The sequence below is a fragment of the Phoca vitulina genome, unplaced genomic scaffold (assembly GCF_004348235.1).
Source record: "Phoca vitulina isolate PV1807 unplaced genomic scaffold, GSC_HSeal_1.0 scaffold29, whole genome shotgun sequence".
In the NCBI taxonomy this organism is placed as follows: domain Eukaryota; kingdom Metazoa; phylum Chordata; class Mammalia; order Carnivora; family Phocidae; genus Phoca; species Phoca vitulina.
In genome coordinates, this window is record NW_022589732.1 from 15,447,155 (window position 1) to 15,462,221 (window position 15,067).

Here is a 15,067-nt window from a genome sequence, read left to right on the forward strand (position 1 = left end):
TTCCAGATGCCAAGGAAATTGAAGCAGCACACTGGGGCCTCCAGCAGCAATGGGGAGACCTAGGGGAGGAGGTATTGAGGATCTGTTCCTCGTATGCAACTTAAGGAACGTCTGCTAATGCTCCAAATGCCCTGCACACAGAGCAGCAGGGCAGGGGGTAAATGGAAGCAGAAAGGAGCTGGATAGACTTCCAGAAGACCTCTATGTCCCACAGGGATTCCCCGGAACCAGAGAGGGAGCAAAGTCAGGGAGGCTCCTTCTGTGGATCTCTGAGATCAGACTGTCCGGGGGGGCGGGGGGTGCAGATAGGGAGCAGGGTGCTGGGTCCAAGGCAGGGAATGGAATGGCATGGTGACAGGAGAACTGGGTATCAAGCACGGCTCATGTGAGGGGGCCATGGCTGGTGGCAGGAGCCCCTGTTCTCCTTCCCCATTGTGAGAAGGAGACGCAGGGCTGACCTGAAAATAACTAAGGCTGGAGTGACAGCTGCAGCTGTAGCTGGGGTCCGGACCCGAGGGGAAGGGACGCAGAGCTGTGGGAAGGCCCAGACAGCCCCCCGGTGTCAGGGCTAGCTGTGCTGCTACCGTGGTGGGGTTCAGGTGAGCCCACACAGGCTTTTAGCCAAGGAAGGGGGACAGGGCCTCAGGACCTGGTAAGAAGGCCTCACCTCTTCCATTTTATGCTTTCCACCTCTTTCCTCCCTGGCCTTTCCATCCTCTCTGTGGTCTGAAGAATATGGATGGGCTGGGGAGGGCGGGTCCTTCTGAAAGTTTGCCTCTGCCAGGCCCTATTGAGGCCCTGGGCTGGTGAGGGAGCCCAGCAGCTTGAGGAGTGGGCCAGGCCCCTTTCAACCCTCACTTCTGGCCACACACAACCCTGACACCCCACCTCTGAGCTGGTCCCATTCCATGTCCCCTGCCAGCCCTCATTGGTCTTCCCTGCCTCATTCCCTGTGCAGCCCTTACCTGACTTCTCACGGCACCCAGCCTTGCCCCTCACCCCTCGTGCCCTGCCCAGCCCTCACCTGGCCCCTCAGTTCCGGCCTGCGCCCCGCAGCCGCTGGTCGAGCTGACAGAGCTGGTGGAGGAAGCCTCGGTTGGGGAAGACCCACCGGTGTTGCCTCACGGTAATCACGGCCTGGCGCAGGGACAGCTGATGGTGCAGCATGAGATAGGCCAGGACCAGCGTGGCGGAGCGGCTCACCCCTACCACACAGTGCACCAGGACCTTGGCTGAGGAAAACATCCTGGTGAAAGACCCTTTCCCACCTGCTGGCCCGCCCGGGGCAGGGGTAGGGACCCACGTGCCTTTCCCTGCTCTGCCATGGGTGTACTCGGTAACCCCGGGCAAACTGTTCAGCCTTTATGGTTCTGTTTCCTGATCTGTCAGATGGGTATACCAACACCTAGTTAGCCTACCCTTGGGATAGGGTCCAAACTCCTTAACGTGGCTTACAAGACCTTCCGTGAGCTGGCCCCTGCGGACCCTACAGCTTCATCTCAGCCTGCCTAACCCTGACCTTCACCCTGAGGAACTCACTTTCAGTTCCTTGAAGCTGTTCGGGGCTCTGGCCTCCAGCCTTAGCACATGCTATTCCAACCACCTGTAAAACTTCTTCTGCTCTTCGTCTAATGTCTATTACTCATCTGTCCGGTTTCAGCTAAGACATGGTTTCCTTGTATAGTCTTTCCTGATCACTCATGGTATCACTTGAATCACAGAGCAGCTCATCCTTTTTGCCTGTGGCCCAGTGAATACTGTTGTAGAGGGTGGGCCCCTCACTTCCCTGGTCCCCTGGATCAAGCACCGTTGCCCTGTTCTTGTTCTCCTAGAGCTCTTCACATTTACCCATTCATTTGAATAGTACTCATAATTATGATTGTCTTTCCATGAAACACATGACAACAAGAGCCATAAGAGCAGGGACTCTGCCTTGTCTAAGTGTGGATTCAGTATCTAGCTCAGCGCCTGGCACAGAAAAGATAATAAACAGCGGGTAAATGAATAGATGACGAACAAATGAATGTCAAAGCGCTCTGGATATTAAAAAGTGCCGTGAGCCATAGTCTTGTCTTTCCTGTCAGGTAGACAAGAAACTGAAGTCCAGAGAGAGACACTGGCTAACCCAGGGGCAGGGAGCAAGGGGCATGACCCTCACCCAGGATGCACACAGAGCAGGGGCTCCAGCTTCCCCAGGCTCCTCTGTTCTACCCTGGGGAGTAGAAGGGTTTTTTGTTGTTGTTGTTTTGTCTTATTTTTCCATTTGAAAATACTTTGGGGTGGAAACCAGACATCTAGGTACTAAATGGCAATTTCTCAAGGCTGAATGATGGAGAGAAAGAACTTTTGCTGTTTGGGAGACTTGGCTTCCAGTCCCGGGACTGCTCCTAACTCATGACATGACTTTGGATTCTAGGCCTCAGTTTCCCTGTCTGTTGAAGCAACAAGGTTGGATAAATTGCTGGAGCACTGAGCAGAGGATTTTTACAAACCTGAAGTCTTTTTAAAAACTAAAGATGGGAGGGCACTGATATTTGAGGGGAAACTGGACATCACCCCCCATGAGTGAGCAGGATGGGATATGGGTTCAGACCCAAGTCCTACCCCCAGGTGTGCTGAGGGCACGGTGGATGAAGTCGGCTGCGGAGGAGAAGTAGGCACTGATGTCGAAACTGGGGAGGTCGTGGGCTGGTACCCCCAGGTAGCTCACACTGCTGCCGTAGAAATCAGGGCCACCCTGACAGTAGAGTCCCCCGTGGGCTGCGTTCAGCACGTGGGTGATGCCCAGCTTCCATAGCTCAAAGCGGTTATTTGCCGTGGCCCTAGGAAGGGGAAGAATAGAGCTGGGTGCTGGCTGAGCCATGGGGTCCAGGAAGGAGGTTTTGCCTGGCCCCCTGCTTCAGAGGGACAGAGCCATAAAGGTCCAAAGGGAGCCACAAGGAACCCAGTAAGCTTGAGCCCCACCCTCAGAGCTTTCTGGTAGAAGAGTTGGTGGTATAGGGAGTTATCTTTAGAGCCTCTTCGCTTCCTGAGGCCATCTGCTCCTGCCTTGGCCAAGACAGGAAGGAAAGAATTGCTTCAGTCCTGGAATCCAGCTGCCCCTCCTTTCCTGCCCCATGCCTTCCCACCCACATCTGGCCTCTCCTGGCCACTACCTCATACCTGTTTCTAATTTCCTAATGTGTAATGGGTGACACCTTCCCTGATTCACCTCTCTCACCCATTCTGTGTCCAGAGGAGGGAGGCTGGGACCAGGAAGGGGAGCTCTCTGTCCATCCCATGTCATACCTGAAAGCACCATTCCCCAGGCCTCTGTCCCCAAGACTCGCCAATTGTCCTGGATATATCAGAATGACTTCAGGATCTTCTGGGAGTTCCAATCATCCAGGCAGGCAAAAGCCCTGCTCCCCCTGGTGGTCACACCTGATCACTGCTCTGTCCCCAGCACACTGGGGTCCTGGAGCAAGTCCCTGGCCTGGGATGTGCAGAGCAGAACTATTCCTCCTTGTTCCACCCGGCTCCCACCTCTGGTAAAGAGCTCAAGAACTGTCTCTCCTTGTCCCCTTCCCCACACCCCTTCGACCAGCTACCACTCACGCATCTCCTATGTAAAGGTTGGGCCAAACTTCATCCACGTGGCTGCAAGAAATCTTCCCTGCCCTCAGGAGCTCCTCCAGTTCCAGAACACTGGGGCAAGGCTTGGCTTCGGCATCTCCCCTCAGCTCTGGGACCGAGGCTTCAGCCATGGGCCAGCCCACCCACCGCTCTGTCTCTGCAGTCACTCCTCTCTGTCTCTCCAGTGTCATTTCTCCTTCCCGGAGATTGGCAGGAACAGGTGGGACAGAGGCAAGTGACTCAGCAAGTCACAGAGGCCTCCAGAAAGAACAGGACATTTTTTCCCCAAGTCACCCCCCTAACCCCAAACTCCGTGACAACATGGAATCAGTCATATCTCTGCAAGTCACTTTACATTTCTACCTCAGTTTCTTCAACTGTAAAGTAAGGATAATTACACCTACCTGAAAGAATTATGAGGATTAAATGAAACAAAGGATATTCTGTGTTTAACACATAGTAGATGCCTAAGAAACATTTGTTGAACTAATAGGCTTAGGGCCCTGAATAAGGCTATTTAGTTCTGAGGACTGAGTTAAAGTGGAGATCCAGGGTGGAGCGGGGGGTGGTTGGTTTCAACAATGAATGATTAAAAAAAAAAAGCTCTGCAGGTCTGGGTGGGCCACAAACTGGGTGGGAACCATATGGCTGCTGAGTGAGCCTGCGGATTATGCAGCTCAGGGGGGAAGTTTCCTGCATTGTAGAGTCAGAGAAATATGGAGAGGAGGCATGGAGGATTTCATCTAAAGGATGCTCACGGGGTTTGTGGGGGAAGGTTTGAACAATGGTTCTATAATTAAAATAGCTGATTTCTCAAAAGAGAAGGCTGAAATGGGCCATGTATATCAAAGTGGGGAGAAGGGAAGTGAATGTTGCCCTAGACCTTCTGAAGAGCCAAAGGGACTGTCATCAGAAAGATTTTTGGGGTGGAGATTCCCCTGCTTACAAGGGCTTTTGCCCCCACAACAGAAACTGAGAAAGGTCTATATCTGTCCTTCTGTCAGAGCCAGTTACCTGCAGAAGAGGTAAGATGACTTGCCCACTCTCAGGTGACTTCATGAAGGCCCTGATGGGATGGAAGGAGTATGAGCTGCAGTGGGAAGGCTCCCAGCTGCCCCTGGTCTTGAGTCCAGCTTGAGGGTAAGGGCTACACCAGGGGATCCAGTGGGAAAAGTATGCACTCATGTCCACTCTAGAACCTGTCTCCACCCCATCAGAGCCATTGAAGTCTGCCCTGCACTTGACGAGGAAGACAGTCAAGGAGGATTTGGAGCCCAGGTTGCAGGTGGTTTGGGATTTGGCTTATGCCAATTCTAGGCCTGGGTTGGGGACTTTCCGATAATAGAGAGGAGCAGATTCTGAAGTTAGACAGATTTAAGTAGGAATACTGGCTTTAGGACATATTAACTGCGGTACCTCAAGCAGGTTACCTGGCCTTTCTGTGTTGTAATACCCTGCAAAGTTGGCACAAAGATTAAGTGAGATATTTATATAGCATTTGGAATAAGGACTGTCAGAGAGTAAAGGGGCAATAAATGGTAATAATGATCATTGGATGCTGGCTCTTGCGGAGGAGCTGGCTCCCTCCAAAGGAATTTGGTAACCTCTTCTTGCTCCCATACCTCATCTACTAATCTCAGGCCCCCGGCCATCTTCACCAGCCCCTTTTTTTCTCCCACTTTGGCTCTGGGGCTGACGCATGCGCTCTCGGGTTTCCTCGCTGCGGTTTTCCTTCTCTCGCCCATCTTGAATCCCGCGACCCTTCCGGTTTGGGCCCCGCCCCCGCCGGTATGGCTCCGCCTCACGCCCATGGGGCCCCTCCTCCCGAAGCAGTTCCGGTTCGGATTCCAGTGGCTGCGGGAGCCGCAGAGACTAGCCGAAGCGATGCCTGCGCGCAGCCGCCACCGCCCCCGCCTCCACTCCGGCTCGCCTCCCCGGCCTCCGCCTCCGCCGCTCGAGGCGCTTCGCGCTGGCCAGGCCCGAAGGGCCGGTGATTGCGACGGCGGTTCGGACGCCGACTCGGAGGTGGGTCGGGGAAGCCCGACTCGGACCGCGGAGGTGAGCGGGATCAGTGCCTGACGAGAGGGGAGTTTGGGGAGCGCCCGCAGCCGGGGATGAGTTGGGAGTCAGGGGCGGAGCCGGGCTGCCTAGGACTGGGATCCGGAGGGGCCGCAGGAGACGGTTGAGGGAGCCGGGAGAGTCTGCTCTAGAATGGAATCTGGGAAATGGAGGCTGTTGAGCCGAGGGCCTGAGGGGGGTGACGATGGCTGGAGGCTGAGGGGCGAGGGTAGTGGGAGACCTGAGGGAGAGGAGGCTTTGAAGAGGCAAGGGTTTGGAGGGTATTGGAAGCCGAGTAGTGAGGGAAGCACATGCAAGGGGTTCCGCGGGAATGAGGGGCCGGAGGAAGGGATGCTCTGGGATTTGGAGGTGGGGGCGAGGGATCGGAGCAGCCAGGACCACGGTCGGTACTATGGCCTGGCGAGAGAGACGGGACCGGGTTGTGACGGACGAGGTAGCTGACCGAAGGTGGGGGGCGGGGGGAGGTTTGCTAATTAGGAGAAGGATTTAGGTTTGATTGGAAGAGGGAGGGGCTGTCTGTTAGGAAGTCATCTGACCTGGAGGGCCAGAAAAAGAGAAATGGGGTCAAGAAAGAAAAGGAGCCCTTGGGGATCTAATTCAAGGCTTTGGCATTTTCACAGGTGTCTTTGAAAGCGCCGAAGATCACTAGGGTAATATGCTTGGATTGTGGGGCTTTCTCGTTTGTGGACAGTGGATCCTTTTAAGAATCTGGGACGGTGTTGAACACTGATTTGCCGCAACGGCTTGGGGAAAGTAGTAAAAAGGAAGTGATGTTTGGAAAAGATAGTGAAAGGAGTGATTCTGACAATAAAGATATCATTTGGGTTTCTTCTAACAGTAATAGTGTGGGTTTTTTCTTTGTATTTTTTTTTCTTAAAGTTTATTTTAGATACCAGACAAGTTTAGATCTTTAAGAAAAAAGATTTAATACGTTACCTTTAAATTTAAAAAAGCAGAACAAGAATTTGGACACTTAGGTTTTACAGATACTCCGTATTGACTGGTTACACTTTGACAACTTGAGTTGACACATACATTTACTACAGGGTAAAAATATGGTCAGTGCAGGTGTCTGGTTAAAAGAGTTTATAAAACTACAGTTGAACCTTGAATAACAGGGGTTTAGAAGCATGCAAGTTTTTTTCTGGTATCTAAAAAAAACTTAGCTAATAGCCTGTTGACCAGGAGCCTTACTGATAACATAAACAGTTAACGCATTTTATAAGTTATGTGTATTATGTATTATATTCTTATAATAAAGTAACCTAGAGCAAAGAAAATGTTAAGAAAATCATATGGGAGAGAAAATAAATTTACAGGACTGTACTGTATTTATTTTTAAAAAATCTGCATATACGTGAACCCGTAAAATTCAAACCCTGTTGTTCAAAGGTCAGCTGTATATGTGAAATCACCACAGTCCAGGTATACCAGCTCTTTCTCTCACTCATAACTCCAGGATTGGGGTCTCTTGAAAATTGAAGGGGTACTTTTGACAAGTTTGCAGGACCAATATTAATGCAATTTTGCATATATTGTATGAATAATTTTTTTTTTTTTAAGATTTTATTTATTTATTTGACAGAGAGAGACACAGTGAGAGAGGGAACACAAGCAGGGGGAGTGCGAGAGGGAGAAGCAGGCTTCCCGCTGAGCAGGGAGCCCAATGCGGGGCTCGATCCCAGGACCCTGGGATCATGGCCTGAGCTGAAGGCAGACGCTTAACGACTGAGCCACCCAGGCGCCCCTGAATAATATTTTTAATAGAGTGATCTAGAAAAATAAGAATAGAGGGTGCTTGTAGTAGGCAGTAAACAGAACTGGGGTAGGTGGGTACCATAGATACCTTTTATAGAAGACATAGTACCAAAACAATAATTGTGCCAAAAAAATGATTGCAATACTTACATTCACTTTAGTAGAAATAAGTTAGTTTCCTTTTGTAATTGTTAAATTATAACATGGCTTCAGGAAGTCTTTAGCTATGTTTCATAAGATTACTTTTACAACTTTTTATTTGGTTATACATTTTGCAAATTCGTTGGCCATTTCAAAACAAACTTTTAATCAAGTGTTTCTTCTCTAAACGGGTATCTACTGTTTAATCTTCATGCAGTGAAAATGTACTGATTGCAAAATCTTTTAAATATTAGTTTATGTGTATAGACTGTGTCATATCTTCAGTGGACTAGTAATTATTTCTTCAAAGGAGAGATAAATTCTCTTTCCTTTAACTGTTGTCAAAAGATTAACTCCCTTTTCTCTAATTTAATACAAATGATCTTTAGTTGGAAGTTACATAGTATTACTGTTGTTTATGTTTCTGCTTAACCGACACCAGACTGAGATTCTCTAAAGACCATGTCTTCATACTTAGCTCTAAATAAAAGTCTCAGCATTTAAAAATTTATGGAATTGAACTGAAATAGAACTCTCTATTAAGGTTACATCTTAATATTACTATGAAATTAAGTAAACCATTAAATGGAGTTGTACAATTAATATATTAGCATGCCTAATAGTTATTTTTGTTTCCCTTTGACAGTTCTCACACTTAGTTGTAAAGAAAATCAGTTTTGTGCTTGAGCAGTTTCCCTAAGACAAGAAGAAGCCATCATGACCACAATGGCAGAATGTGCAGATATATTTAGATAAATCAGTTTTGATTTCAGTAGTACTCTCCATTCTGTAAAGACTCTAATTCACATTGCACAACTACTTGTAAACATTCTTATTTTGTTAACCACTAAATCTTCACTGCTTTTTCAAAACTTTGCCATAGCTGATTTAGAGACATTTTCGTGGCTTTTTTGAGAATTGAAGTTTGAACATTGTTTTTGAGAAGTTGTTGTATCACAGATGTTCTAATGAATATTACTGTTATTTTGTCTTATAAGAATGACCATATTAATTAGATATTCTTTGAAAATTCTTACCTCCAGGCCTGATGGATATGAAGTTAATAGTAGTGTGAATCTAACATGGCCATTAATCATGACAGTGATTCTTACTTTAGGTCTTACTGTCCTCTTAGCTTTGAGAAGTCCAGAAGTTAACAAAAATTGGAGAGCATGAACCAGACTCGCTTGGAGATCAATTCAGTGTTTACGTGATGCTTCTGTCACTGGTTCGTAATTTGTTATATGAGTATGGGATATGGATTTGTGACAGACTTGTGGTATCAATATTCCTCCCCCCATATATACAGCACCATCATCACTGGATCTTAAGCCTGACCCCTTCTAGCTGACTCTAGACTTCATGCCTCCGTATTGAAATGTTCTGTTACTTCACTACACACTGGGTCCTCCCAGTAATAAAATCACTTCAGTACAGAATGTAACATGAGTTTATCTTTGCTCTTGCTTAGGACAGTAGAAACTGGGAAAACTTGTTTACAATAGTTTAATTGTTAACAATAGTTTAATCACAGTGTTTCACAGAACAGTTTTTTATCCTATGTACCTCAAAGGGGTGTTGTGAAGGCAGTGACCTATATTTATATTTGTCTCAAATTTTTATAGTAGGTTTAATTAAGCATTTGAATTGTGGCAGTGGTCAAGAGAGGTACTAACGTATCTATTCTCTTGACCCTTTGTTCTCTTAAAATTCTTGACAGCTAAGACATTCTAGTAGGAGATGAGAACCATGAATTCTACTAATTTCGGGTCTTCTTATAAGTGAAACTGTATCACTGAGTTATTGGAAATGCCTGCAAATTAGTGGTAGTTTGAGACTAAATTAAATCGATGTCAGTTTCATCAATATAATATTGTCATAAAAGTCAAAGATTGCCAGAACCATACTTTAAATTTGGGGCCCAAGTCTGGTATATTTTCGCAATATTGTAATAGATTTTGAAATCTTGAGCCAGTTTCTCCTTTTCCATTATGTTGATTTGATTTGGAGGTGTAGCATATTTAAAAATAAAGATTTTACTAATCAATATGTCAAACCACTAGCCTTTCTAAATATCATTTTAGTGATTAGAATAAGAACTAGAATTTTATATGCTTCTTTGCTGGTGTATTTCTTTGTACTGGCATACAGCCAGATCAAGAACCCTTCATCAAATTTACTACTAAATTTTCATCATTGTGTAAAGACTTTTACTGTAACTGAGGATTTAAACTGGGCAGTGTTATCTATTAGATTCTTACTCGTTGAGCTGAGACGGTTTTGGATGTGATAATAGAATTAGGTGCAACCTGCTAGTGGGAGTCTTAGTCTAAAGGCAAGTTGGAGCCAGAAAAAGTTTGTGTTCTTTGGTATACATGACAACTTTTTTTTTTTTTAATAGCATAGTAAGAGTGCATGGTCCAGGCAGCAAAAAATATCTGAGAACTGAAGTACAGCCTTTCTTCAAATGTGCTGCCCCAAACTCTACTGCTTAAAAGTGGAACATAACAAAACAGTAGAGAATCACTGCTAGAGTTTCAAAAATTGATGGTAGAAATTGGTTCAGGGTCTTTGTAACTGTCTTGTAATTATAGAAGATTTCATAGATGTTTTGGAAACAATGCTCTGTGCTTATTAAGAAAAAGTAAACTATTTTTAGATAAATATAAAGAGACAATAATAGTTTTATGTTTGCTCAATGAAAAAATTTTAATTTAGAATTAAATAAAGATGAGATTAGAAAAAAAAGCTTCATAGTCCTAAATACTACAAACTGCAGAGTTAAATGCCCAAAGTAAACATTGTAGTTTAGGCTTTTTACTTTCATAGAAATTAATTTTATGCTCTGGTTTATGGATCTGCAGACTGGTATGATTTGTCTCTGTTGTGTGCATTATAATTAAGCTTTATTAGGTAAAATTAGACTTAAGCTTATTTTAGTGTGAGTTCAATTATAATGTATAATTGCCTGAAGGGGAATATATTTTTTAAAAATCTCTTCCCCCTTTTTTTCTCTTGAGATGTGGATATTATTTTTTAGGTTTTATACATCATTTGAAAATTATAATTTTTAAAATTTTTACTGAAGGGGGGGCACCTGGGTGGCTCAGTTGGTTGGATGACTGCCTTCAGCTTGGGTCATGATCCCAGGGTACTGAGATCGAGCCCCGCATTGGGCTCCCTCCTCAGCAGGGGAGTCTGCTTCTCCCACTCCCCCTGCTCGTGTTCTCCCTCTCGTTCACTCTCTCTCTCAAATAAATAAATAAAAAGAGTTGGACACTTAAAAATAAAATTTTACTGTAGGGGTGCCTGGGTCACTCAGTTGGTTAAGCATCTGACTTCAGCTCTCATCATGGATTGGGCCCCACTTTGGGCTCCATGCTCATAGCAAGGAGTCTGCTTGTCCCTCTGCCCCTCCCCAGGCTTGTGCTCTCTCCCACCCCCCCAAATAAATAAAATCTTTAAAAAAATAAAAAATAAATAAAAATTTTACTGTATACCAAATCAGTAATAACTTTCAAAAATAAGACATTTTATATTTATAAATCAAGTTTCATCAGTTGTTCTAAATTCCTTTAGGGGCATTTTAATGTATGATTTTTAAGACGGTGTATGTTTTTTAAAGAAGATAATTGCTTCAGGCTGTACTCTAGTATTTTATTTTATTTTATTTTTAAAGATTTTATTTATTTATTTGACAGAGAGAGAGAAAGCGAGAGAGGGAACACAAGCAGGGAGAGTGGGAAAGGGAGGAGCAGGCTTCCCACCGAGCAGGGAGCCCGATGCGGGGCTCGATCCCAGGACCCTGGGATCATGACCTGAGCCGAAGGCAGTCGCTTAGCCGACTGAGCCACCCAGGCGCCCCTGTACTCTAGTATTTTAGAGTACACATGATAAGTGAAACCACAAGGAAAATCCAGCATATTTAAAACCACTGTCACTATATGAACCTAGGCATTGTTTCTATAAGACACACAGAAAGTAAAGTTTTCATTTTACTGATATATCCTTTGTGGGTTTTTTTGTTTTTTTGTTTTTTTTAAAGATTTTATTTATTTATTTGACAGAGAGAGACACAGCGAGAGAGGGAACACAAGCGGGGGGAGTGGGAGAGGGAGAAGCAGGCTCCCTGCTAAGCAGGGAGCCCGATGTGGGGCTCGATCCCAGGACCCTGGGATCATGACCTGAGCCGAAGGCAGACGCTTAACGACTGAGCCACCCAGGCGCCCCTGTTTTGTTTTGTTTTTTAGATTTATTTATTTATTTATTTTAGAGCACACAGAGGGAGGGGCAGAGGGAGAGGGAGAGAATCTCAAGCAGACTCCTTAACTGAGCACAGAGCGCAGGAGGGACTCAATCCCACAGCCCTGAGATCGCGACCAGAGCCGAAATTAAGAGTTGAACACTTAACCAACTGAGCCACCTGCGTGCTCCTGTTGATACATCCTTTGTATTCTAAAGATTGCATAATGATAAATTAGAAACACATAACCAAATTATGTGTTTGCATAATTAAAACCAGCAGGATAGTTTGTGTCTTTCCAGTTATTAGTACCTGTCACTTGAGGAAATTTTCCCAATTTCTTCCCAAATTGTTAAAGTATAGAATACTTATTTTTTTTTAAGATTTTATTTATTTGTTAGAGCACAAGCAGGGGGAGCTGCAGGCAGAGGGAGAACCAGGTTCCCCGCTGAGCAAGAAGCCTGATATGGGCTCGATCCCAGGACCCCGGGATCATGACCTAAGTCAAAGGCAGATGCTTAACCGGCTGAGCCACCCAAGCGTCCCTCAGATTTTATTTTTTTTTTTATTTTTATTTTTTTTTAAAGATTTTATTTATTTATTTGAGAGAGAGAGAATGAGAGAGAGCACATGAGAGGGGGGAGGGTCAGAGGGAGAAGCAGACTCCCTGCAGAGCAGGGAGCCCGATGCGGGACTCAATCCAGGGACTCCAGGATCATGACCTGAGCCAAAGGCAGTCGCTCAACCAACTGAGCCACCCAGGCGCCCCTCCTCAGATTTTATTTTTAAGTAATCTCTACACCCAATGTGGGGCTCAAACCTACAGCCCGGAGATCAAGAGTCACATGCTCCACTGACAGAACCAGCCAGGCACCCCTAGAAGTACTTTTAGATACCAACAATAATCAGTTGCATCAACCGATAACATTTTTTTAGAGGTTGTTGTGCTCTTGTTGAAATATTTTTATTAAGTTAAACTTGGTATTAAATAAGTCTTTATATGAGGAACTCCTGTTGAGTTGAATTCTACTCTGATTAACTGGAATCACTGTTGTTATTTTGGTTTTTTGTTTATGTTATTTTATTACACTGTTGATTCCCTAAAAGGTAATTCCACCTTGAGCAAAACCTTTATAAGACTTTACAATTGTTTTCAAATACTCAAAATTATTTCATATTAACCCAAAGATTTCAAAAGTTAAGAGTGGGTTTGACTATTAATTATAGATGACTATCCTAATGATTTAATTTCAGGCCTAGGGCAACACTAGCAGAAAGAGGAGTTGATGAGGATGACAATACTAGCTTACATTTACTGAGCAGTTTGTATTTGCCAAGCATTATTATAAGTGCATTACATGTATTATTCCAGGTAATCTTAACAAGGCTGTGGAGCAAGAACTAATATTCTCTTCATTCTCTTCCAGAGCCAGCATTCTTAACTACTATGCTTTCTGGGTTTTATATCAAATTCTGTTGCAGAATAGCTGTCTGAAATTTATTTAACTTTCAAGCCTTTATTGTTTCTGAAGAATTATACTAGATCTTTCAGATCATTCCTAATTCTACCATTTTAAGAATTCTGTCATCCTGATTTACAAAACATTATATGTTTAATGTTTCTAATTAGTTTCTGTTTGTAATCTCTTGGTCTCAAAGTATAAAGGTTAAGTCATTTTCTAAAGTCATACTGTTAATGGGTAATGGAGCTGGATATATAATCAGATGTTCTTTTGGAATTCTTGGTCTTGTTAGTTGCCTCAGTATTTCTTACCTTTTATTTAGTGTGTATATGTATACATGGGTTAATAGTTGAATTTAATTGATTTTTTAAATTTTCTATTCATATCTATTTGTGTGATGTGCTTCAAACAGTTGAGAAGTAATATTGTTTTCATTTTCTTTTTTTTTTTTAAGATTTTATTTACCTATTTGAGAGAGTGAGTGAGAGAGAAAGAGAGAGAGTGCACTAGCAGGGAGAGGAGCAGAGGGAGAGGGAGAAGCAGACTCCCAGCTGAACAGGGAGCCCAATGCGGGGCTCAATCCTGGAACTCCGGAATCATGACCCAAGCCTAAGGCAGACGCCCACCTGCCTGAGCCACCCAAGCACCCCTTGTTGTCATTTTCTTGAGTCTTTTCCCTTTGGATATCAAGTATTACATGCTCATTGTATAAAATTCAGGAATTTTAGAAATATTTAAGGTAGAGAGTGAAAGAGTTCACTGGAGGAGTAACTATTAATAGTTGGACATTTTACTTATTTAAAGATATATGCATAGGCTACATGTACTATTTTTTAGGACATTTTGCTCCTTTAAAAGTTTTTTCAACTTTAATTTTGAAATAATTAGATTCACAGGAAGTTGTGTAGATAGTACAGAGAGATCCCACTTACCCTTCACTCAAGTTACCTCACTAGTTATATCTTACATAGTTATAGTACAGTATCAAGACCATTCAAAATGTGTGTATAGTTGTGTGTCATTTTATCATGAGTAGATTTGTTTAACCATTGTACCAATCAAGATATAGAGGGGCGCCTGGCTGGCTCGTTGGAAGAGCATGTACCTCTTGATCTCCAGGTTGTGAGTTCGAGTCCCACGTCAGGTGTAGAGATTACTTAAATAAATAAATTTTAAAACTTAAAAAGCCTAAAAATTTTTTTAAAAACATATAGAATTATTCCATCACTATAAAGATCTCCCTTGGGTTAACCTCCACACCCCTGATACATACTCTTCCTAACTTCTGGCAACCTCTAATCTGTTTTCTACCTATATAATTTTATCATTTGAGGATATTATAAAGGGAATCATACTGTATGTGACAATTTGAGATTGACTTTTTTCACTTAGCACAATGCCCTTGAGTCCCATCGATTGTGTGTATCCATGGTTTATTAATTTTTATTGCTGAGTAGTATTCCATGGTATGGATGTGCCACAGTTCCACAGTTTAACTGTTTACATATTGTGAGATATTTTGTTTTTATACACATTTCAGCTATGACAAGTAATGAAGCTAGGGACATTTGTATACAGGTTTTGTGTGAACCTTAGTTTTCATTTCTCTGGGATAAATGCCCAGGAGTAGGAGTACAGTTGCTAGGCTGTATGGTAAGTGTATGCTCAGTTTTTAAAGAAATTGCCAAACTATCATCCAGCATGGCTGTACAATTTTACTTTCCCCCAGCAGTGTGTAAGAGGTCCAGTTTCTCTGCGTCCTTGATAG

General features: G+C 43.9%; 2 protein-coding genes across 4 annotated transcripts in view; one reads left to right on the top strand and one right to left on the bottom strand.

Moving 5' to 3' along the window:
• Nucleotides 1-1,032: 1,032 nt before the first annotated feature.
• On the bottom strand, nucleotides 1,033-3,746 carry LOC116644184 (dual specificity protein phosphatase 13). Its single transcript, XM_032423547.1, has 3 exons — nucleotides 3,598-3,746; nucleotides 2,605-2,822; nucleotides 1,033-1,232 (listed from the first exon to the last, which is right to left on the bottom strand). Exons 1-3 carry the CDS (start codon nucleotides 3,744-3,746, stop codon nucleotides 1,033-1,035), a joined length of 567 nt encoding a protein of 188 aa, XP_032279438.1.
• A 1,708-nt stretch (nucleotides 3,747-5,454) lies between these two features.
• Nucleotides 5,455-15,067, top strand: part of SAMD8 (sterile alpha motif domain containing 8) — a 37,573-nt gene continuing 27,960 nt past the window's right edge. The window contains exons 1-2 of one of the 3 annotated variants that reach the window (XM_032423592.1): nucleotides 5,455-5,673; nucleotides 6,315-6,344. In XM_032423592.1, coding sequence (XP_032279483.1) covers nucleotides 5,500-5,673; nucleotides 6,315-6,344 — 204 coding nt within the window. In that variant the 5' untranslated portion in view covers nucleotides 5,455-5,499. The remainder of the gene's footprint in view (nucleotides 5,674-6,314; nucleotides 6,345-15,067) is intronic. The other 2 variants (XM_032423589.1, XM_032423591.1) reach the window with 2 other exon arrangements.